This window comes from Saccostrea echinata, unplaced genomic scaffold (genome assembly GCF_033153115.1).
Source record: "Saccostrea echinata isolate AGI-Se365-2 ecotype Australia unplaced genomic scaffold, CSIRO_AGI_Sech_v1 ptg000025l, whole genome shotgun sequence".
NCBI lineage: Eukaryota > Metazoa > Mollusca > Bivalvia > Ostreida > Ostreidae > Saccostrea > Saccostrea echinata.
The window spans coordinates 21,076,507-21,101,782 of record NW_026889774.1 but is presented as its reverse complement, the minus strand read 5'-3'; the positions used below and the strand labels follow the sequence as shown (position 1 = coordinate 21,101,782).

The 25,276-nt window shown below is 33.4% G+C and overlaps 2 protein-coding genes across 3 annotated transcripts; one reads left to right on the top strand and one right to left on the bottom strand.

Annotated features, from left to right (window-relative positions):
- Positions 1–1,754: 1,754 nt before the first annotated feature.
- Positions 1,755–11,549, top strand: LOC133192142 (kinesin-like protein KIF9). The gene is made up of 19 exons (XM_061328022.1): positions 1,755–1,859; positions 2,146–2,334; positions 2,552–2,717; positions 2,880–3,033; positions 3,487–3,679; positions 3,821–3,904; positions 4,014–4,106; positions 4,289–4,501; positions 5,039–5,185; positions 5,303–5,407; positions 5,517–5,572; positions 6,488–6,578; positions 7,843–8,015; positions 8,359–8,526; positions 8,818–9,026; positions 9,499–9,678; positions 9,802–9,917; positions 10,393–10,497; positions 10,918–11,549. Exons 2-19 carry the CDS (start codon positions 2,158–2,160, stop codon positions 11,029–11,031), a joined length of 2,544 nt encoding a protein of 847 aa, XP_061184006.1. The 5' UTR covers positions 1,755–1,859; positions 2,146–2,157; the 3' UTR covers positions 11,032–11,549.
- A 1,720-nt stretch (positions 11,550–13,269) lies between these two features.
- On the bottom strand, positions 13,270–24,926 carry LOC133192708 (angio-associated migratory cell protein-like). 2 transcript variants are annotated; one of them, XM_061328708.1, is made up of 12 exons: positions 24,801–24,926; positions 19,687–19,806; positions 19,056–19,175; positions 18,642–18,781; positions 18,132–18,276; positions 17,707–17,790; positions 15,551–15,642; positions 15,362–15,385; positions 14,730–14,806; positions 14,550–14,643; positions 13,625–13,779; positions 13,270–13,384 (listed from the first exon to the last, which is right to left on the bottom strand). In XM_061328708.1, exons 1-12 carry the CDS (start codon positions 24,886–24,888, stop codon positions 13,309–13,311), a joined length of 1,215 nt encoding a protein of 404 aa, XP_061184692.1. In that variant the 5' UTR covers positions 24,889–24,926; the 3' UTR covers positions 13,270–13,308. The 2 variants fall into 2 exon arrangements, with proteins under 2 accessions (XP_061184692.1, XP_061184691.1); XM_061328707.1 differs by lacking the exon at positions 15,362–15,385 and having other exon boundaries at positions 15,527–15,642.
- Between the last annotated feature and the right edge of the window lie 350 nt (positions 24,927–25,276).

Here is a 25,276-nt window from a genome sequence, read left to right as displayed (position 1 = left end):
CATTGTATTTTAAGGTTGCACCATTTGGTCATACCATTTCTTACGAAAACATTGACAATTTATTCAAAGAAAGCAACGAGTGGAGATCTTCCTGAGAAAAAAAATTAGTCTACAGAATTTCTTGGATTCAACAAGTGAAAAACAAGAAAATCTTTAAAGAAATATTCATATAATTAATTAGTAGGGTTTTGAGATTAAATGCAAAATCAACATTAATCTATCCATTTCTCGTATCAATTCTCTTTTACATCTTCTGAAGAAATGTCATTTATAAATTCATAGAAGTCCCCCTCTGCGTTCATGTTTTTTATCTGTCAGTCAAGATCACAGGTTCCTGAGTAACATGACTATATACGTATAATTTCGTGTTATAACGCGAAAGTTTCGCGTTTATTCGCGAAAGTTACGCGTTTATTCGCGAAAGTTACGCGTTATAACGCGAAAGTTACGCGTTTATTCGCGAAAGTTACGCGTTATAACGCGAAAGTTACGCGTTTATTCGCGAAAGTTTCGCGTTATAAAGCGAAAAAAATATTTTGTTACCTACGAAAATGAGCTCAATGGGCTTTCGTAATATCTCTTTATTTTCCCATATAAGTTATTCTTTACATGCATGGATCTAGAGGGGGGGGGGGGTCGTTGGGAGGGGGGGTCCGGACCACCCCCTGGAATTTGTAGAGTTATTTAATGTATAGACCTATATTAAACCATCTAAAAGTGACCTTGGACCCCCCCCCCCCCTAGAAAACGCAGATCCGTGTTAAGTTGATATGAAAACTCATAGATATGAAGCATAAGAAGTGACCCCCCCCCCCCCCCCCCCGCCGAAATAGGTTTTTCACGTTTAGGAAAGGAGTTTACGTTTTTGTTTTTGTTTTTTGTTTTTTTGTCAAGAAATTTCTGGGTTGGATTTTTTTTTACTGGGGTGGGTCCCTCCTGTAAAAAAAATCCTGGATCAGCGCCTGGTTTTATGAAAATTCACATAAATATCAATATAAATATAAAAATTTATTCAAATATGTGTGGCAGTTGGCAGTAAGCAGTGAGCAGTTGGCAGTAAGCAGTTAGCAGTTGGCAGTAAGCAGTTGGCTGTCGTATATGGAATTCCATACTCTTCAGTTTTATTCTTGAATTTTCTCATCCCCTTCAACAAGCATGTTGAAATTTTCCGGAAAAATGTCCCCCTACCTAACGACCCAATATTTTTTTTCCTGAGTCGGGAGAGGGCAAACAAACATTATTTTAAAGATGGAAAATTGTAGATATTTTATTTCTAAGCTAGTGACCACAGGGCAATATGAAAACACAGAAAACACTGTATGTAACTATCATAGTGTTACTGTTTATAAATACCTTCTAATATGTCAGCTTTAGATTGACAATGGCTCTGTCAACTGGAGTAGAATAGAGTTTCATCTTGCATGAAGGAAACTTTGGTAGCTATGGAGAGGGTGGGATGGGAGGTGGTAAATAAAAATGGAATACAGTACACTAGGAGCGCTACTCCCTTTTCTAGACATAAGTAGACGGCAAACTCTTCTGGAGATTTTTTTTGTTATATTAATATTTTAATCATATTAATATTTTATATTTATTAATATCTACCATATCTACCATATATTTAATGAGAAATTTCACACGTATGCGTTTAATTTGATGCATTATTTGCTTGCATTCAGAGATCAAGCAGAAGGATCACATTATTATAGTCGGGCACGAATTTACATAAATCATAACCATTTGCGCATGCGCAATTGTCTTAACAACAGTCAACAGTGGGGTTTTGCTGGGAAAGAAATGCTTTCAAGAAATAATTAATTTATTTGTACTAATCTGATGTAATTTGGGAAACACTTTTGGTAAGACGTATTTTGACTTTTTAACGATGATTAAATTAAATTTGCGTCATCTTAAAACAAGACATATGATTGATATAAAGAAGAAAATCGATCATAAATTGCCTAGACTGCAATGAAAAAAGCGTAAGTCAACGAAAATGGTTAGCAGAAGGAAAATTCCGTTGTTTAAAGTTCTTCCTCAATATACATACAGGAGTTTCTGTTATTATATATTATAAGTGTGATGTTGTTTGATTCAGTATGTTTTTAACATTGTAATGAAAATGAAAATATGTTTTATTTTTAGACTCTTTTAAAAATGTACAGCCGTGGTAATACCACAGGACTCAGCTCTATGAGTTATGGTTCCAATTTGTCTGGTGGCTCTCAGACAAGAAAACCTGGGCAGAAAAATAAGAGAGTCCAAGTGTGGGCCAGAGTACGACCAACAGCAGAATTTGCTTATGATAATTTGGAGCTATTGCCAGATGGAAAAGTAAGAGATATCAATTAGGTTTAAAGGATAGTGCATACTTATTGTAAACCTCAATTTTTAATATATTAACAGTAATCAGAAAATAAAGATATGTGCTCAGTTTTTGTTATTGTCAGCAGAGAATGGTTTTCTTTTTGCTCTTTAAAAAAGAAACAAAAAAATTTTTGTTGTCAGATTATTATGGATATTCTTTTTAACTTTAAAATATATATTTCAGAGTGTTAATGTTCATCAAAGAAAAGATACTAGAAGAGGGGTTGTAAACAATCAAATTCTGGACTGGTCATTTCGGTTAGATGGAATTTTTCACAATGCATCCCAAGATCAAGTATTCGACACAGTAGGCTCAGATATTGTAACTGCAGCCCTGGATGGCTATAATGGTAAGCTATCACCCTATTGTGTCCTTGATCTATGGTTATAAATAGGGAATAAGTAGACTCAGTGCATTTTTGTGTAAACTTGACACCATATGCAAATCTCAATGGTCATTCTGGATTTGATAAATGTATGTCTTGAATTATATTTTATTTACATTCTTGCAGGAACCATGATGGCCTATGGTCAGACTGGAGCTGGGAAAACTTATACGATAACAGGTGCCACTGAGAGTTACAAGCAAAGAGGCCTAGTGCCAAGGGCATTGTCTCAGTTGTTCAAGGAAATAGAGGAAAGACCAGAATATGCAATTACTGTAAGGTAAGTTAATGATTCAAAAAAGTATTATTGCTCTGTTGTCCTTATTCTGCATATTTTTAATTGCAATGAAAAGAAAGATGTGTGATTTTACTTCTTTTAGTATTCTTTAGGTAGTAAGAAAAAAAAGTAAAAACAGTCTTTTGTATAGAAAACACATGGCTATGAAAGTAGATTTTTTATAACATGAATTTCAAATGATTAAAAATATTGAACTAAAATTTTGAATGTATGTACAGTTGAATTTCGGTATCTTGAACACTGATATCTCAAATACCATGGATATGTCGAAATGATTTGGAAGTCCCAACCCTTTATTCTTTAAGTATTTTACCCTGGATATCTCGAATACTCGGATATCTTTAAGTTTTTCCTTAGTCCTATTGAGTTCCAGGTAACAAGGTTTGACTATATATACTTTACAGTTGTTTCAATCATTTCAATCAAAATTTGCAGAGTGTCCTACTTGGAGATTTACAATGAGACAATGTCAGACTTGCTGTCGACATTGCCTGAGACATGGCAAAACAGAGAAGATGGTCAGGACCAGAACATGGTGGTTGTTGAGAATCAAGATGGAGTATATGTCAAGGGTCTCTCTTGTCATCTGGCTCAGTCTGAGGAGGAGGCCCTTAACTTGCTGTTTGAGGTCAGGGACAGAGTTTTGATTTTTTCATGATTCCTGTTTATTTGTAGTAACTTCTTTTAAGATAAGTGTCATAAATATACTACATTGTAATTGCAAATATACTACATTGTAATTGCAAATTCATTCTTGTGTTGTTTTCAGGGAGAGACAAATCGTGCAATTGCAGCTCACTCACTAAACAAGCAGTCCTCTAGATCTCACTGCATTTTTACTGTATATCTAGAGGTACGTTCACCATATTGGTTTTCAAATAGAAAACAATAAAGCAGAAAGACTACTTTTTAGCATCTGACAGCTGGATTGTTTATTATATGTGAATTATGTTTTTTTGCAGACAAGATCCAGAGTACAGTCCAATGCTAGATACACCATTTCTAAATTGAACTTTGTGGATCTGGCAGGGTCTGAGCGTCTAGGGAAAACAAAGGTAGCAAAGATTTATCATCAAATTAAGATAATTTATTTATCAATTTAAGAAATGATATTGTTAGGAAAAGAAAAAAAAATACAATTAAATGAATTGAAATATACATGTAGTTGATATATATCAATAATCAATTGCAGGAAAAGATTCCTATAAACTACACAATATTTTCATTTGATTTACAGTCAGAGGGTAAGACACAGCAAGAGGCAATGTACATCAACAAGTCCCTGACATTTCTGGAACAAGTGATTGTGGCGTTAGCAGACAGGAGGAGGGAACACATCCCTTTCAGACAGTCTAAACTGACCCACTGTCTAAAGGACTCCATTGGAGGGAACTGTAATACTCTGCTGGTGGCTAACGTCTGGGGAGAGGAGGCTCAACTGGAGGAGACTGTAAGTGTTAATACATGAAAACCATAGTGGGGATGTCAAAAAACTATAATAATGAGAAAGATGCTAAGCTTAAAAATAGAATTAGTTTATATACTGTAGATTCTAAAATATACACAGGGAATTAATTATTGTTTAATTTCATAAGAATCACCACTCGCAAAATAAAATTGCTTGCTTTTATTTTTATGGTGCACTGAAATGCATGTTAAATCTTTAGATTAGATGTCTACTTGCGAATTATTCTTTTCGTGATTTGACTTAAAATAAGGAATCTTCAGTATAAAATGAATAAAACTTGTAAAAAATCTAACTTTAGAGACAAATAGATTGTAAAATTTAAAACGAAATTGTTCTTGAAATGGTGTTTATGGTGTTATTATGACAATATGAAGAAATTATATGCAGAAAACCAAATAAAAGTAGAAAATTAATCAGATAATAAAATATAGGTAGAATACTCATTAGGAGGGTAGTTTAACATATTTAAATTTACAAGTATGTATTTTTTTGTTGTTGACCATTATCAATTTATCGTAGGTATCCACTCTGCGGTTTGCCACAAGAATGATGTGTGTGGCCAGTGAACCAGCCAAAAATGAACTTTATGACCCTGTTGTTTTAGTTAAAAAGTTAGAGAGGGAAATTCAACATTTAAAGAATGAGCTTGCTATGCACGATACATTGGTATGTATTATTACCATTCCTTTATTTTTTTGGAAAAATTGAAAACAGTTTATAATTTCCAACAATGATTGTAAAATTGGTTCCTTATTAAATATAGATACTGTATCAATCTTTCAGACAAATCGGAGCATGGTTTCTTATGATCCACTTTCTGAACAAAAAAGATATGAAATCCGACAGCAAGTTCGAAAATTTATAGAGGGATCTATAGATGAAATTGATGTAAGTATAAAAATCATTAAAATATACAAGGAAAATGGCACATTTAAAGATATTCCTGCTTTTACAACTGAGTGATATATTTGTAAATTTGTGATGAAACCTATTTCAGATTGTAAATATTAGGCAGATTCAAGGAACATTTGAGGCATTTAAAGAAGTTTGCATGTAAGTAATGGCTTCATATGATTGTAGAATTTATTTGTTTTTATTTCATCGTCATATCAAATACTGTAAAATGGATATTTTTGGGGACAAAATTTTGTGATTTCTATGTAAAAAAAGCTTTTGCATGGGGTTGGGGTTGGGGGTGGGGGTATTTTGGGGATATGAAGAATTTACAAGATTTGTTAATTAAAGTGTATTATTGTAACTCTTTTGAAACTATTTACCAGTATGTGGTGATAAATTTTGCAAATCTTAAGCTGTTCTTCACAAAATTTGCAAAAATGAACCACACACAATAATTTCCATATTTAGCTCTATTGGTCAGAGACCAGAAGAGCTTATGCGACAGTAAGGTGTCAGCATCCGTCCCTCTGTCTGTCTGTCCATCTGTCTGTCTGTAAACAATTTTTCATAATGCTACTTCTTCTACAGTTTTAGTCTGATTTCAATATAACTTGGCACACAAGTAGACTACACTAGGATACATCATTCTTTTTATCGGTTTTTGATTTCGATGAACGGCGTTGCCATGGTTACTAAAAATAGAAATTTCTGTGAAATACTTTCAAAATTCTACTCTTCCTACAGTATTGGTCAGATTTCAATATAGCTTGGCACAGAAGTAGACTACACTTTGATACATAATTGTGTATATCGGTTTTTGATTTCGATGAACATGTTGTCAGGGTTACTAAAAACAGAAAGTCCAACTGCTACTTAAATTTTCTCTTCCTTTTGTTATAAGTAAAAACCAGTAGAGCTACAGTCTCAACAGAGACTTCTGGTTTTTTATTCATTTAAAATCTGATGACATTTTTTTCTTATTTTGCCTAAAATACACAAAACATACAAGTTATTATAAATATAATTAAATCAAAAAATTGTCAATGATTTTTTTTTTTTATTTCACTACAGTCAAATGGAGGCTGATGTTGAACACAGGCTAAGGGAAAAGTATACTCTAATTGACAAATCCGACCCTGCTGCCATTGCTGCAGCACAACAGGTAAAATTCATTGTTTATCATTGCATTCACACTGTTCACATTTTTGACGTGTTTCAAGCATTCTCTTGTAGGGGCATTTGCATAAAAGACAATGTTTTGTTTTATCATGATTTCTGTGAGTTTTTTTTTTATCATTGTGTTATTTTCGTTTTATTCAATGATAGTATTTTTTAGAAATGGTGTAAGATAATCTCATTTGTTTTTAAATAGAATGAATATGAGGTAAAAACCACTTTAGTAATTTTTTCTTACATTTGTATCGATTTTATTTTTGAATTCTTACTTTTATCTATTTTCTCCTATTCACATGCTATCTGTAATAATCATTGTCAAGAGCACAAAAAATATTCAGTAGATGTTCAATGTTACAGACGATAACTGCAAATAATATCACTCCACTGCTTACATATCACAGTAATTTAATTAAGAAATGTTCAGTGATAATTTTTACGAAATGCATGAAATTATATCAATATCAATATCGTGCATAAATGAATCACGTTTAACTTAATTTAACAAAAAATTACAACAAAATTCACTAATTAAATTAGCATTTTATTTATAAAATGAAGTTTATTTTATTAATCATAAAAGTAACTGAATTAAGTATTAATTGGGATAAAAAAAAAAATAAATATATGAGAATTTAACAAATTGATTGAGTTGAATACCTTTATAAGCACACTTTCTAAAACTTTTTTTTGATCACAATATTATGCAGATTTTTTTCCTTTCATTTAGAATATATTTTCATATCAGTCGGCATATATTTTAGTGAAATATACTTAATATAGTCATAAAAATTTCTTGTAAAAAAAGTTTTTTTTTAAGCTTTTATAGTTTCTTTCTATAAGAATTATCATTCAGTCAATATAACATATAACTTGTGGTTACAAAAGTATTTTACCTAGCTTTGGGATTCAAAGTAGAAGGTTTTGTAGAAGCATGTGTATGTCTATATATATTGTGAAATCACTAATTTTCTTGGGACTTTAAATTTTGTTGTTTTCTTGGTAAGAAAAGGCCCAGGAATTCATATCCTCAAAAAAACTCTACACTTCTTCCATGAAATCAAACCTTCACAAATGAATATTTTTTGCCTCAAACCGCAAAAATTTGAGCCCACGAAAATGTGTGATTTTACAGTGTATGTGAACATACAAATATACCAGTGCATAACTAAACCTATAGTTCCAAATTATACTGTAAGATTTACAAAAAGAAAAAAATATTATAATCTGAATTCGTCCTTTTATTTGCACAGGCTGGTGTGAACATCACAGATGAAGGAGTCTTGGTCGGTGATACAGATGGTCAAGGATTTGGAGTCGGTGTAGCCCCCAAATCTGCCAAAGCTGACCCCTCAGCTGTTGTCCAACTCAAAAAGAAGGAAAAAGAAAAGGAAAAGGGCGGTAAAAAAGGGAGGGATGCCAAGAGGTAATTTGAATTATTGTGTGATATATTCATTGTAACTGTGATAATTACTGATGACAGATGTCTTTATTATGATTGTGGATTGCTTATCAAATGGACCACATAAAAAAAGTTTGGTTTTTTTTTTTCTTGTAAAATGGACTTAACCTTTCATATCTGAAATGCACATGATTTTGAAATCCTCTTTACCAAAATAGAAATTTACAAACCTAAATTAACTTCCTTTTCTTCATTAAATTGTAATTGCAGTTAATGAGAAAACCACTGAAGACATTCATGAAAATAATTACCTTTGTGGATTAAATATAATTACTGGAAAATCTGAACTTTTTAATTTCTGCTTCAGTCCTGTTGGTGGTAAGAGTGTCAGTAGTCCTTCACATAGTGCTAAGGGAGAGAGAGAGGTGAAGTCACCACACCCATCAGTGGAGAAAGACCGACCCGATCACGAGGATGCCCCCACCCCTGTCAGCTCAACAGGTCCTCCAAGGGCTGACAAGCTCACCCGACCAAGGTATGATATATCAGTGATCTAAATGGACTTGAAAGTTTTCGAAATCTTAAATGTACAGTGAAAACTGTTTAGTTCAAATGAGCACTGGGACACAAATTTTGTGTCAGAAGAGACAGGGTGTTGGATTGCATGATAAAAGAAGGTAGGGAATCGAAATAAAGGTCGGAATCACAGTGAAATGGATTGCACAGGTGTAGCATTAGACAGTTTTTAACTGTATATGTTAAAGAATTGTATTTTGAACATGTTGACATAAATTTCAGACATCCTATTTTTCTTTCAACTTTGTAGTACCCCACCTAGTCGCACAGCTAAGTTTGAAGAGTTCAAGCAGGAGAGAGGGGTAGAAATCAACAAAATCCTTGTAGAAAATAAAGAAATTCTAGCAAGCAAGAAGAAAGCATATGCAGATTTAGCTAAACAAATAAATAACACAAAGGTGGATATTGATGCATCAAGAGAAAAATTGGATAGACTGAAAGAAGAAAGAGAGGCAAATGGTAAGAGTTACATGATAAACAGTCCCTAACATTAAACTGATGTCTCATTGACTGATTTTTTTAATAGTGTGTTTTATGACATGTTAAACATGTACATACAAGACAGGAGTTTGATTGAACAAGAATAAAAACTTGAAAAAATACATGTACACCTTTATTGTAAACCGGGGCCCTCCTTTGCCTTTTCTCTCAAAATTTTGCATTTAGAATATATCCAAGAAAATTTTGGTTTGTGAATTCCTTATTATTCACAAATGTATACAAACTACAAACTGAGAAGTTATTCTTTATTCTCTGTAGCAAACAATAATTTTGTTATCTTTGTGAAAATTAGTCACACACAATGGCAAATCAGATATATAAATACACCATTAAGCAGACACTCAATCTCTATAGCTACAATAGAACCCAAGAACACTTTATATGCTAGCCATCTTTCATTTCCTAAGTCTTTTTTTTCACCATTTTATAGGACCTCAATACAATGAGGATGGAGATGTCATTATCAGTGAGGAAGAGTTCCTCGAGATCAAGAGGTTAAAAGACCTCAAACAACAGTACAGAAGTGGTTATGATGAACTGAAGAACCTGAAAGCAGAAGTCCAGTATTGTCAGAAATTGGTTGACCAGTGTCGACAAAGACTCATTAATGGTCTGTTGCCTTCTCTTGTTTCAGTAGAATTATCTCCCCTTGAATATCAAAATGTTCATAAGGTGCATTTTTCAAAGTGATTTATAGATTGAATTAAGTGTGCTCTTTTTTCTGTGCTCACAGAATTTGACACCTGGTATGCAGAGAGCTTCCTTAATCAGACTGATGATATATCCAGCTCAGCAGCTGGTCATGGGATGAGACCAGGAGTGATCCTCCCCTTCAATCCAAACCAAGTGGTTAGTTATATATTTTTTGAAAAATTCAGAAAGGATAATATTGTATAGGGGTTTAAAAGTTTGCCGATTTATAATTTCACTTATTTTTCCGGATAAACCTATGTCTAGTGTTTGCTAATTCATTGAAGTATTCAGTTTGTCATCCGCATCGATCTGTACAAGACATTCAAACATATTGAACTTTGCTTGAATTCGTAGCTTAAATAATGCTCTCATATTTGATATTAAATCATTAATTTTTCTTTGATTCTTGAGCAGTAATTTTATAATACATGTACAGTAAAACACACTTGCAGTGAAGTGCTAGGGACAAATAATTTTGATTCATTATAAATGATATTCTGTATATCCATTTAGTTAATATGTTTTAAAAATCACAAGGAAAAAAATCACTTCACTGTAAGCATGAATTCATTATTAGGGTGTTTTCTATAACCATGTTTTACTGTAAATTTTTAATTTGTCAATATTTTAGCCTGAAGATGAACAGGAGAAATTTGATCGCCTACAGATGGAGTTACTGATGAACAACCCTGACTCTGCTGCATACTATAATGCACAAATGAGGACACAGAGACGGGTAAATACAGATTTCTACGTAAACCAAATTTTATTTGCATGCAAGAAATTCTCGCAAGTTTTGCGACCTTTTTTTACTTGCAAATATTTTTAGCCATGAACCAATTATTCACTTGTGTAAATATGTATCATGTTGAAAATGGATTAAAAACTGATGAATCGTTAATAAAAGATGTTGGATTACAGTTGATGATTGGATTGTACAGTAAAACTTGTCTAAACCAGCTTTCAGTGGTTTTATAAAGTTTCGTCAGATAAGACAATTAACATTCAAATTAAAGAATGATTTAGAGGTGTGAAGTAATCCCCTTTATTACACGTGAAAGCTCATTTCAATAACACCCACTCTGTATATGTTAAAAAGGAAATCTGATTCCAAGTCTTTCTTATGTATATTAAATTTTCTGTTTATTTTTTTTAGAAAACATATGAACATGCCATGTCGCAACCTCAGCCGTCACTGCGCCCCTCCCCAGGGATCCCGAAAATGACCGTCAGAAACAAACCTCCAACCATGCTACAAATGTCCAATTAGACAGTATTATATTTTAATTGCAACTTGATCACTTCTGTTGTTGGGAGATTGGATAGTTAACTATTTCCTATTCTCATGACAGTGTATTTACAGAATTTTTACATAGATATCATTTTTGATGACACAAAGCTAGTATGTACTTAAATTCTTTCCACAAATACTGAATCTTTATTGTATACAGAAGTCTATGTACTTATGAATCTATAAATACCATTCAGGTATTTTGTTATTTTTTTATTCATTGTACATCAAAATTTCAATGTTGATATATATACATATAAACTTTTGTATTATAACTATTTATTCATATATTTTCTGATGAACACTGTTGTTACACAGATCTAGAGAGAATGGCTGTGCAAAATTATGTGATTGGATAAATGATTTCTTGCAGTTCTGTTCAGGATTGACATTTCTGTGATAAGGTTTTGTGTGGTATGCTTCCGTCCTCTTGTTGTTTAAATCTTTGGAAGTATAATGTAAAATGTTAAAAATAAAGATCAGGATTTAAAATTTTATTTATTTTTCTGCTGATTATTAATTATGGCACATGTACCATTGTAAAATAATGTCTCAAATGTATTTGGTATCAGATAACTTTTTGATGAAAACAGTTAATAAGATGCAAGTTGAACTAACAGGAAAGATAAAACTGGAACTATGGCAACAATTAAAATTGAAAGGGTACCCACTCATATACAGTTAAACTTTGGTATCATTTACACCGGTATCTTGAATACCAGGATATGTTGCAATTATTTGGAAGTCCAAACCATTTACTGGGCCAGGAAAGATGAAACTCATGTGGAATCATCCTCAGGTAGTGTAGATTCAATTTTTTCAAAATCATGATCCCAGGGGGTAGGGTGGGGCCACAATGGACGATCAAAGTTTTACATAGGATATATAGGAAAAAATCTTTAAAAATCTTCCTCTCAAGAACAGCAAAGCCATGATTGGTCATATTAATATGGAAGCATCCTCAGGTAGTGTAGATTCAACTTTTTTCAAATCATGACCCCCCCCCCCCATTCGGGGGGGGGGGGGTATGGTAGGGAGGGGCCACAATGGGGGATCAAATTTTTAACAATATATAGGAAAAAATCTTTAAAAATCTTCGGCTCAAGAACAGCAAAGCCATTTGTTATATTGATATGGAAGCATCCTCAGGTAGTCTAAAATTCAAGCCCCCCCCCCCCCCCCCCCCCATTTAAACTTTCCAATTCTAAACTGATTTGTGCTTTTTCCTAGCCAATGTGCTAAGGTGAGCGATGTGGCCTCTAGTTTCTTGGTCCTATTGAGTTTGAGATAATGAGGTTTGACAGTATTTCACACAGGTGAATTATTAGGCTTATACATGTATTAAATTAGTTTCTATAATCTTAGATCAGGTTTGGTATCTTTGGAAATAAGAATCTTTTGCATCCAAGAGTGATTCTTTCTTTGTAAAACATTTTTTCTTTGACTGTGAAAATAATTTAACTATAACTTAACACCTGCTCCACTTTCATTGAGGACCATTGTGCCAATTTTGGTACATATGTTGTACTGTGGAATTATCATTGTTCGCGGGGGATCAATGTTTGTAGATTTCGTGGGTGGCCCTAAAATATGCAAATTACCCATAAAATTACATCCCCACAAACCAGGAAAACTTTGGTTACCCCCACGAACAATAATGACTTCACAGTATGTTAAACTAGAAATATTCAGAGAGGAGGGATTTTATCTATTACACAGATAAGCTTAAAGCTTCATCTATGTAAATCAAGTCCATGAATCATTACTCAAGAATTTACACATATTAATGTTCATATATTTATTTGAAGCTAGAAAATCACAAAATTACCGGTGAGTCCCTAGAAATCCATATTCAACAACAAATTTTTTACTCCTGACAATTGCAGCTTCTAATATAATTTGGATCTTTGAGTAAATTTAAGAATAAAACTTATGAATGCTCCCAACTTCTTTGCAGCAAAAGAGGTAGGAAAATATCATTCCATTAAAATGTGTTACTCAAAAATCTTTATTCTATGAACATCTAGCAATTGTATGCTCTTAACTGTGAGGCTAGCATTCTTGACCAGATGGCATCATAATAGACAAACAAGATTTTTTTTTTTTAAGAAACACATCTCAAGACGGTATTTAGAAATCACCAAAATTTTGAAAAAAGACAGTAACTGCATCTTCAAAAATTTTATATGAACTAACTGAAATCACAAGAAATTGACATCTTTTAAAAATGAATTTTAATAAAAGCAAATTTGTACATTAACTATCTGGCTTGTGCAATGAGAAAACTCTTGCTGTGTTGTCCTCTGAAACTGACACCAAAGTTTTTCCATCTCTGAAATAAAATTTCAAACAAATTATCTGCAGTTTCATGTAGTTATTTCTCTTGTTTACATGTACATGTAGGATAACATTTCCCCAAAAATTTTTAAAGGAAAAGAAAATTACATAGCAGGTGTCTGGAGAAGCTCTTAATTAATGTACTTATGCACATCCATTAAATTTAATACACTTAAACTGAAGTAATTTTTCACCAAAAAATTAAAAAATATACACTATAAAAGAACTATCATACTTTGACACATCAAAGTCAAGTAGGGCGTCCTGATGTCCCACCCACTCCGAGGAGCACTTCCCATTTCTAGCGTCCCACAGTCGGATAACCCCGTCAAGACAGGCTGTGTAGACCAGGGGAGAGGATGTGTCCCATTTAACTTTTACCACACCTCCCTGAAACAATCAAAATAAACAAAATTCCACGCAAATTACAGTCAACTGTAATAGTGTTTTGAATATATACCAGTACAGTCTATAATATACATACATGTAATAGCAGAAATATTCACTCTGTCATCCTTGAAATTTTTAAAGATTAAAAATCTAAACTCTGCTACACATTATTTAGCACAATAATATATCATGTATTTTACTTTGAAAGAGCACATTCAACTTCCTCTCTTTGGATGGTATCATAAAGAGTATTGGACCAATTAAGAATACAAGAGTATGTACAAATTCGTCTTGGTGTACCGGTACTTACAATGTGTTCATAGGTATTACAATTTGTTTTGGTGTTCTTACAATGTATTCACAGGTATTATGCTTTGTCTGAGTGGACATACAATGTGTTCACAAGTATTACAATATTGGACTGAGTGGACATACAATGTGTTCACAAGTATTACAATCTGTCCAAGTGACTTACAATGTGTTCATAGATATTACGATTTGTCTAAGTGGACTTATGATGTGTTTACAGGTATAACGATTTGTCTGAGAGGACTTACAATGTGTTCACAGTCTGCGTTCACAGGTAATACAATTTGAGTGGACTTACAATGTGTTCACAGGTATTATGATTTGTTAAGTAGACTTACAATGTGTTCACAGGTATTATGATTTGTTTAAGTGGACTTACAATGTGTTCACAGGTATTATGATTTGTTTAAGTGGACTTACAATGTGTTCACAGGTATTATGATTTGTTCAAGTGGACTTACAATGTGTTCACAGGTATTACGATTTGTCTGAGTTGGAATGTCCCAGATAATCAGCTTCCCTGTCAGAGTGCCTGTGGCTGCTAGGGAAGATTGCCTAAAGATGAAAACATCTTATCAAATAATTACTGTGCAAATAAAACCATGGAAAAATTATAATATAACCACAATATCTGAACTTACGAGTCTGAGAATGCACAGCTTTCCACTGAATTCTCTTTTTCTGTATTCTCCTCTGCACAATTAAATGTGGTCACTACCTACAATGAAGTATGAACACAAAATTATTTAAGTTAAAATTTGAAACCATAGGTCTATGGGCCACAATGCTCACCTGAATCACCATTCTCTTCCTGATAAATGAATCATATAGAATTTATTTTCAGTATACTAAGGCTTAATATCAACTTCACAAATTGTGTTCTTCTTGTTCTTGAAAATACATGTATCAACATATTTCAATTGTGGTCCGAACCTAGTCACTGAGATTTTAAATACAGATGCACTGTATTTAGCACACTTATTACACACATTATTCTATTGTTCTCTTAATTGTACACTTTCTTTGCCTGTGGTGCTGTTGATGACCCTAAGTTTACATTTACTTTGCCTTTGGTGCTGCAGATGACCCTGAGTTTTACACTTATCTTGCCCATGGTGCTGTGGATAACCCCAAATTTTACACTTACTTTGCCTGTGGTGCTGTGTGGATGACCCCATGTTTTACACTTACTTTGCCTGTGGTGCTGTGGATGACCCCAAGTTTACATTTACTTTGCCTGTGGTGCTGTGGAGACCCAGTGTTTTACACGTACTTTGCCCATGGTGCTGTGGATGACCTAAATTTTAACACTTATTTGCCCGTGGTACTGTTGATGACCCTGAATTTTACACTTACTCGCCCGTGGTACTGTTGATGACCCCAAATTTTACACTTACTTGCCTGTCTTACTGTTGATGACCCTGAGTTTTACACTTACTTTGCCCGTGGTGCTGTGGATCACCTTCGCTGTGGCATCTGTGGATCCTGTCAGTATCAAGTTATTATCTTGGTGACAGTCTACACAGACGACAGATGATGTGTGAATGTCTTTGCCTGAAGTAAAAATAAAATATGCAGTAATACAAAGGTAAATTAAGCATCTCAACATTAAAATTCTACATTAAATATCAGAGTGTGTTTCACATTTAGGTGAATAATATCAATTATGAAATTTTCAACAGTGAAATACTGTAATTTATTTATTGAATAAAAGTGACATTCTAAAACAGTGTGAAAGGATACCAAAATGGTATTCTCAGTGTGAGAATATCAGAAGTACGGCAAAACATGAGATTTTCCTTCCCATCACGAAGAGTGTTTTAAAAAAAAAACTCCCTGACCTGTTATAAGATAGACAGAGTAAATGAACCATCCTGACAGAGACTAAAACTGCCAAAGTTTCTCCAATTATGTTGTTAAAAATCCATGTTTACAACATTTTTCAACCTAGCCATCGCTTAGCTATGACGTCTCAACCGCTCAACTATGACGTCAAAGCCTATGACACCATGTTACAAAAAGACAGAGTCAAAGGGAAAATCAAATAAAATGTAATAAATAGAAAATTCAATGTTTTGTAGTTTTATTGTTCTATTGGTAAAATGAAAATGTCCTAGGACCCAGTTTAACCATAATTGTGGTTAGGAGCTGTCCAGAGACACAGAACTGTTACTGATAATTTTAGCTTGTCTATGTTGTAGCACTACCAACAAGAGGTCCAGGGGCCACATCGCTCACCTGAGCAATGTGGCTAGGAAAAAAGAAAAATCAGTTTAGTGTTGAAAAGCTTAAATGCATAAGTGGTCCCAACCTACCCCTAAAAGGGAGTGGGGGTATGATTTGAACAAAATTAAATCTACACTTACTAAGAATGCTTACATAATTTTTTGACTGTGACATTCTTCTATACAAATTGAACTTTCATTGTGGCCCCACCCTCCCCCTGGGGGTCATGATTTGAACAAACTTGAATCTTCACCACCTGAGGATGCTTCCACATAAATATGACCAATCATAGCTTTGCTGTTCTTGAGAAGAAGATTTTTGAAGATTTTTCCTATATACACCTAGGTTAAACTTTGATCGTCCATTGTGGCCCCACCCTACCCCCAGGGGTCATGATTTGAACAAACTTGAATCTACACCACCTGAGGATGCTTTCACATAAATATGACCAATCATAGCTTTGCTGTTCTTGAGAAGAAGATTTTTGAAGATTTTTCCTATATACACCTAGGTTAAACTTTGATCGTCCATTGTGGCCCCACCCTACCCCCAGGGGTCATGATTTGAACAAACTTGAATCTACACCACCTGAGGATGCTTTCACATAAATATGACCAATCATAGCTTTGCTGCTCTTGAGAAGAAGATTTTTGAAGATTTTTCCTATATACACCTAGGTTAAACTTTGATCGTCCATTGTGGCCCCACTCTACCCCCAGGGGTCATGATTTGAACAAACTTGAACCAACACCACCTGAAGATGCTTCCACATAAATATTACCAATCATTGCTTTGCTGTTCTTCAGAAAAAGATTTGTGAAGATTTTTCCTATATACACCTATGTTATACTTTGATCGTCCATTGTGGCCCCACCCTACCCCTGGGGGTCATGATTTGAACAAACTTGAATTTACACTACCTGACAATAATTCCACATGAGTTTCATCTTTTCTGGCCCATTGGTTCTTGAGGAGAAGATTTTTCAATAATGCCATTAATTTTTTGCTATTTCTTAATTATCTCCCCTTGGAGGAGGGCGTGGCCCTTTATTTGAACAACTTGAATCCCCTTCACCCAAGGATACTTTGTGCCAAGTTTGATTGCAATTGGCCCAGTAGTTCTGGAGAAGAAGATGAAAATGTGAAAAGTTTACGACAACGCCAATGACAACGCCGACAGACAATGGACAAATTTTGAACAGAAAAGCTCACCTGAGCCTTCGGCACAGGTTAGCTAAAAATGCAGGTAGATTCAACATCAAAGAACATTTCAATTCACATTGTTGTTTCATGAAATCTACATGAAATATAATTTTTAACAAGGAATAGTGATCAACTCATCATAATGCATACATTATCAAATTTTCCCCCTCCCCTATCATATTTACAAACCATTCACGTGATGTAAACATGTTGCTGTTTTCATGTCCCAGACTTTAACTGTCCCATCTTCATATCCAACACAAAGCCTCTTTCCTAAAAGAAAATGGGTAAATGTACAGAAGTGACATTTATTGTTGTATGATTTTTACTGACATAAACATATTTGCTTGTCTTGATGGACAGCAGAAAAATTGAAATGTATTGAAAGAATTTCTTGAAATACAGTTAATATATATTTGCGTTTCAGTATAAATAATTAGCTTTTGGAGAAGATTTGTTCAAAATGATAAAATTGGATAATTAACTATGTCTTTTAAAAGACTTATTAAAACCTGTTTCAGTCAATTTCTGTTGTCTTGCTCATTTACAGCATGAATCAAACATTAAACTTACTAAACTAGCCAAAAAATGTAACCAAACTATCCCATACTGACCATCTGGCAGAAGACATCCACTTCCTGATGAAGATCCATGTCCCTGAAATGTTTTACAGTCACCACTGGGAATCTTCCACATCCAAGTGTCTCCATCCTGTGTGCCCACAATGAGGACATGGGCAATTTGGTGCCACTGCATCCACTGAAATTAGAATGCAATTATTACAGAAGTTCTACAGGTAAAATGTTAATCACACAGGCTTGATAATGCAATTTTACACATTCTTAATATTCCAATATCAGATAAAATTTTGTTGTTACTTAAAATTTTAAAATATATTTTTTCAGCATTCATTATGTTGATTTTGTAGAAATAAACCCCACCAGCTTCTGTTCAACTTAGTAATTTAGACTACACGTAATATCTGCATTTACATCACTGAGTATGATTTCTAAAGTCTAATCATCTAATAAAGTGCTTGTTAAGGATTCTGGGTTTGATATTTCACAAGATCAGTAACATTATTTATTTATCAAATACTGGCAATGCAAAAATTGTTTCCTTACCTCAATATCTGAGCACTCAAATGACCAGACTTCTTTTCCAGTCTCCACTTTCCACACTTTGACAAGTCCACTTAAATCCGCTGACGCTGCGTATACACCATCATGACTGAATCCAACACATGTCACAGAATCTTTGTGACCTTCAAAGGATATAAAAAAACATTTCAATATTCAGGTAATTAAAAGATGAAGGGTAACTTTTAGTGATCAGATAAAAAAAAAAACAATCGTTTAGTACAGTCAAACTTCATTGTTAGAGTTCAATCAAATAAATTTGAAATATCTGAAGATTCAAAAAAGAAGAAAGTTTATTTAAAAAACTCACTTTGAAACATCCCTGGTTTTAGACATATCAGTGTTCCAGACACTAAAAACCAATTGTATAAATATGTATCTACATTATATATATCTCACCATCACACTGGAATTTGGTTTCTCCTGAAGAAGCAGACCAAACATAAGCCGTGTCATCCTGACCTCCTGTTATTACAAGGTCACTGGTCTTACTGTCAATCCGTGCAGTAAAAACGGAATCTGACGAAAAAAATTAATGGAATATCATTCACAGATCCTGAATCTAAAATTACATACATTACTTATTTGCATGATTTCAGAATTAGAATAAGAATGAAATAATTTCATATTAGTTTTTATGTACATTAAGCAAAAGATGAAAGAGAATTTCAATAAATCATTTGAATTATCATAAATGAATAAGCAGACATTATAAAATATCTATAAATGCTCAAATTTCAAAATTTTGAAACACAGGAATTACCAATCACATACATGTATATATAGTACATATATATCATTCTGTAGCTGCAATAATGTAGCCCTCTCCATTTGGGAGGGGGGGGGGGCTCTCCAGAAAATATCAGATTAAAAAAATCGGGGAAGGCTAAGTTATTGCAGATATGGTTACCTTGTTTAGCACGATGCCAAAATATGTATTCTTCAGTGAAATTTATTAAGACTTGAGCCCCCCTCCCCCCAAAAAAAGAACTGAAAAAATATCAAAATTAAAAGAAAAGCTTAAAATAACCTGCATGCTTCTTATAAACAAAGGTAGCATCATCCCTATAGGTAGCTTCATCATCAAACTCATCCGAGTCATACTGGACTTCATTCTCCAAGTCCATTTCATTTATATCAGCTGACAAATCTGTTGGAAGAAAATTCACATTTTGTTCATAAATCATCACCTCATCTGAGGAACAATGTCTGAAACTCCTAGATAGCAATGTAGGACAATACTTAAGTGCTGGACAGGTCAAAAATGCTTCTGTATATTTCACCTGCTGTTTTTTTTTCTTGGACTCCACATAACTGAGAGTTTTTTTTTTTTTTTGATACATTTATGCTCAATGAATATTTCAAGGTATTAAAGATTTAAGAAAATGAAAAATATAAGAAATATAGGATTAGGACTATTTTACCAGACTCTGATTATCAGATAATTTCTTCAAATTATCCCCACACTACTTTTATTTGTAACTTAATTTCCTTGTCAAATTTCAGTTATGCAGAACTTTATCATATCATTTGTTACTTTAAATTGATAGGTTAAGATACAAACTATATTTTGTCTACCTATCCTGTATTAGTTCCTGTTTTCTATCAGATGTAAATGATGTTTGGAATGATGCTTTGATCAAAGATACCATTTTTGCAATTGTACTGATTTTCCAATGAGGCTGAATAAATAAACAGTCATATTCGAAGTTTAAGGTAATAATGAAACTAGAAATATGTCTATAGGACATGAATGCCCAGCGGAGTGTATATTAGTAATGCAACATGAAAATTTGTATTAGTGTATGAAGTTTGATGAGAATATCTTGAATAGTTTCTTTAAAATTGAAATTGAAATCTAAATAATTGGACATAGATGATAAATTCTCACCAAATTATGCATAAGTGCATAAGCTTACACAAAAATATCTTAAATGGTTTCTTTAAAACTAAGCAAAGTTCAAATTAAAGAAAAGTGAGGTCAAGGTCACAGGAAAAAGCATGGTCAAAAGTTTTTGATGCAGTTGAATAGCTCTCACTAATATGTATCAGCATATTAAGTTTGATAAAAATATCTTGAATGGTTTATCAAAAACTGAGCTAAACACTAATTTTAAAAAAAGTGAGGTCAATGTCAAAGGAAATGTCAAGGTCAAAAAATGTTGATGCAGTTGAAAAGCTTACATCAGTATGTATTAGCATATGAAGTTTGATGAAAATGTCATGAATGGTTTCTTTAAAACTGAGCTAAACACAAATTTAAGAAAAGTGAGGTCAAGGTTAAAGGAAAGGTCAAGGTAAAAAATGTTGATGTAGTTGAAAGCTAACATCAGTATGTATCAGCATATGAAGTTGATTACACTATCTTGAATGGTTTCTTTAAAACTAAGCTAAACACTTATTAAAGAAAAGTGAGGTCAAGGTCAAAGGAAAGGTCAAAGTCAAAAAATGTTGATAAAGTTGAATAGCTCTTATCAATATCTATCAGCATCTGAAGTTTGATAAAAATATCTTGAATAGTTTCTTTGAAACTGAGCTTTGAACTGAGCTAAACGCAAAGCACGTCAGAAGGACAGACAAAAGGACAGAAGGATGGAAGGACAGAAGGATGGAAGACAGACAGAACAAACTCTATATGTCCTGGCCATATTCAGGGGGGGGGGGGGGGGCATAAAAATTGCTTTGATGAATTTTTTAGTGACATGGGTGTCCAAATATGTTGCATTGGAAGATGGAAGGTCTGATGCACTTTATTTACATTGTGAATTTACTGTGACATCATGTTACATACATACAGATTGTATATATATATATATGAGGGTTGTCCGTAAAGTTCGTGGACAAGCTAAAATTTAAATAAAAGTTGCGTCATAGATATTTATCATTAGTATATTTATAATCCTTTACTATGTGTGAATTACAAAATGAAAATTTTTATTCAATTTTAAGTGTATAATTACAATTATGACTTCATTATTAGACTTGGGATGGTGACCCGGAGCACAACAAAGTTTTTATTAAAAAGTTAGTTATCACTTTATACATTTCATTTGTATTTTGTAAAATTCTGCGGAAATTTGGATGGCTTTTACATTATAAGGTTGACAAAAGTTATAACGTCAAACCTGTAAAATTTGAAAGTTCAAAGTTTCGAAATGGCAGAGAAATCGAGGTCAGAGAAGACAGGATCTTCATTGTTCGAAAAAGGGACATTTTCGGAAAAGGTGGAGCAGAGAGTAGTGATATAATTTTGTGTAGACATCGGAAAAACACCAACAGAGACTCATAAATTCTTTACACAGTCGGAAAATCATGGTAAAGTAATCTATTCTTTAGTGTTTAAGTGGCACAGAAGATTTTCGGATGGAAGAGACAGTTTACTGGATGACATGAGTGAAGGAGGACCATCTTTCCTAGATTGTAATGCTGTAAAAAATGAAGTTCGTAACGTGTCTTTGTCGTATTTCCGTACATACAGTCGTTTTACGCGGACAGAGGTTTATGATTTGCAGGATCTGAGACAGGAACTGTTAAATATTATTTCACGTATGAAATTAAACCAGAACAGTTTGTGCACATTTTTGATGACTGGTTGAAGCGACATAAGAAATGTGTTGAGTTTAACGGTGACTACGTTGAGAAAACTTAAATGTATTTAGCTTTTGACGTCGAGTAACGTCAAGGATTTTCATCTTAGTGCTCCGGGTATGGGTGTGTATTTTTTTTGTATCTGATAAAATATAACTATTTGTGCTTTGTTTGTGATTAAAACTTGCATATTAATAAACTGAAACATGAATTTAATGAAAATAATAGTTTCATATAGTTTATCAATGTTTGTCAGTAATTACCAATGATGTCCACGAACTTTATGGACAACCCTCGTATACATCATTTGTAAGGAAAGCTTTGCTCTGATAGGCCCATTAGATATTTCATGGACTTGAGTATTCTAATCTGATTACATCCAGTGATTGACAACTAGAAAGAGAATTAAGGGAAGCTGGTTTTAATAAGACACGAGTTGTTGTAAGTTTTTCTTTTGATACTAATCATGTATACTTATTTATGTACCAGGTATGTAACAAGATATAGGAATGTTCACCACTCACCACAGGGGTTTTCAGTGCCCTGTGTGGGGCTGAATTGAGGCCTCATTTCCAATTGCAAAAACTCTCCCCTTTTCCTCCAAAATTGAACCATGTGTTTTCAAATGGACAAAAACTTAGATAAGAATATGTGTAAAACAAGCAGATCAGGGTCAGAAATGAATAAGATTGGCTAAAACTTTAAAAAGTTCATGATGATATAATTTTTTTCTCTGATTGATAGTTAAGTAAAAGATCAATTTACTCATCATTTAGTGATCATTTCTTGAAAACTGACATGCAATATATTTCCCAATTAGTGATAAAATGTTGTTAAATTCCAAATTCTCTGGGCCTAGTCTCCATTCCCAAACTGGAGTGGAAAATTTCTAAATTTCTTTAAATATTAGTTAACTGTAAATGTACCTATATTAGCTGCATTCATATGCTAGCACCTTTCATGCTGCTTCTTGTCTGCTAATTTAGATGCTAAGATATAATTAGAAATAATGTATGTCATATTAAAGACTCAAATTCGCTAATTTATGCCTGCAGTAATCATTGTTCTAAATTTTGAATGTGTGTGAAATTACAAGAAGGACCAAACAGAGCATTGAATTTCCCATGAGTCTACATATTGGAAGAACTGTCATCAGATCAAAAATGGATTGATAAAACAAGGTTTTTCATTTTACTTAATGTATGGTACATGTTGATTGAATATTAAAACCAAAATTTATTTTTATCTAATACTGCTTGGTTGGCATTGAGAGTAGTCCAGAAATTGTAAAACAAGTCTATCAAAATTGATGCCAGAGAATTTCATTTTGTTTTCGCTTCCCACTTCTCAGTCTGTCTGTTTGTTTTTCAAATGAACAGGTTGGGCACACACCACCAAATGGTCATTTAACCCCCGTTTGGTGGTCAATCGCCCATATCGGAGTCTGTTTTACTGACCAAATGGTGGTCTTTTTTATTCAAATCCAATTTTTATTAAAAACGCAAAGGCGCACTGGCATAGGCATCTGGGAATTTTAGTTAACATATTCTTCGCACAATTAATACAGTTTGGTCTATTTTCCATGTGTAATATCTGTGGAACTTCGTAAAAACGATACATATTGCTGTCCGTGATGGCCGAACTTCTCGCTTAATCAATCCAAAAAAATATTCTTTTGTGTCTATTGGATAAATTTCTATTTAGACCTGTTGTTTAACTCTTTAAAAGTTAAAACTTTGAATAAAAGATTTACAAAGTGACAGTTGAAATTATTCTTGTTTTTATTCCAAGAACATCGTTTTGAAGCAATAATTATATCATGATCTCATTGTATATCCTATTTTTATGAAGAATAAAGCCAACACGTACAAAATAAAACAAAATAAAAGCAAATTCTTCTCTTTCCTTTTATCTCCTAATTGAAAATTAACACTAATGTGCCTCCGTAGTTAAATCAGACTTTCGACCAGGTTCGAAAAAGATCAGCATAAATATCAAATTTGAATTATTTAATTAAGATTATGGTAAATTAAAAAAATACTGTAGCAACATTTGACAAATAAAACACCAAGTCGTAAAATATTGAATAAAATTAATAATAAATGTTGATATTTACTATATACTGTATATATAATAGGGCGAACGAGATATATGCGAACAAGATATAGGGCAAACAAGAATAATGTACAGACCCTGCACGAACGGACTCATGCGAACAGGTATATAGGGCGAATGAACCTGATACTGTGCCCAACCTGATGAAGGTAAATATTTTGTGATGTGACTAGCTCCTGGACCCCTGGGCTTGAGAATGAGAGGGCTAGAATTTGTTAATGATTCATTGATAAACAAAGCTAAGTGCGTTCGCCCTGATGGTATTACATTCTAATTAGTTGACTTACTACAGCCTAAGTATCTCTAATGTTTTGTCAATGTATACGTTTTTTTTTAAATTTTGTTTGACAGCTGATGGCACAAGCTGATCTGTCGAACAATAATTGTCAAATAAGCTGCGGATCGAACAAAGCTTCATATTATAGGAGTAAAAAAACAAACCCCCTCCTTCGTCGTCATCATCTTCATCTGGAACAGGTTCATTCTCATCAATTTCAATCACTTCTACCTCTTCTTGCTCAGGATCCATCGCGTGCAATGTTATCAAATCAAATCAAAATAGAGCTTGCGTAAATTACTTTCGAAACTATAAGTTTCAAACACTTAAATGACACAGACACTACTCTTTAAATAGGAGATAAATTTTGTCCTAAATTCCATCTACATCATAAAAACGTTTTCTTTGCACCTAAAACTACGGAGTGTTTCAAGCGCCGAATTTACCGAGAGGGGTCAACAAATATTCATTTTCGGAGGATTTAGCTCGAAATAGTTTTTAGTCATGGATAGAAAAAGAAATCGTGGAGGAGACATGAACTCAATTTTCAAAACCAAAAAAGTAATGGGTTCAATGTAAGTACAAAGCTTGAAAAGAGGATGAATCATAAAGCTCTAGCTACTTACGTAAGGGAGAGAGA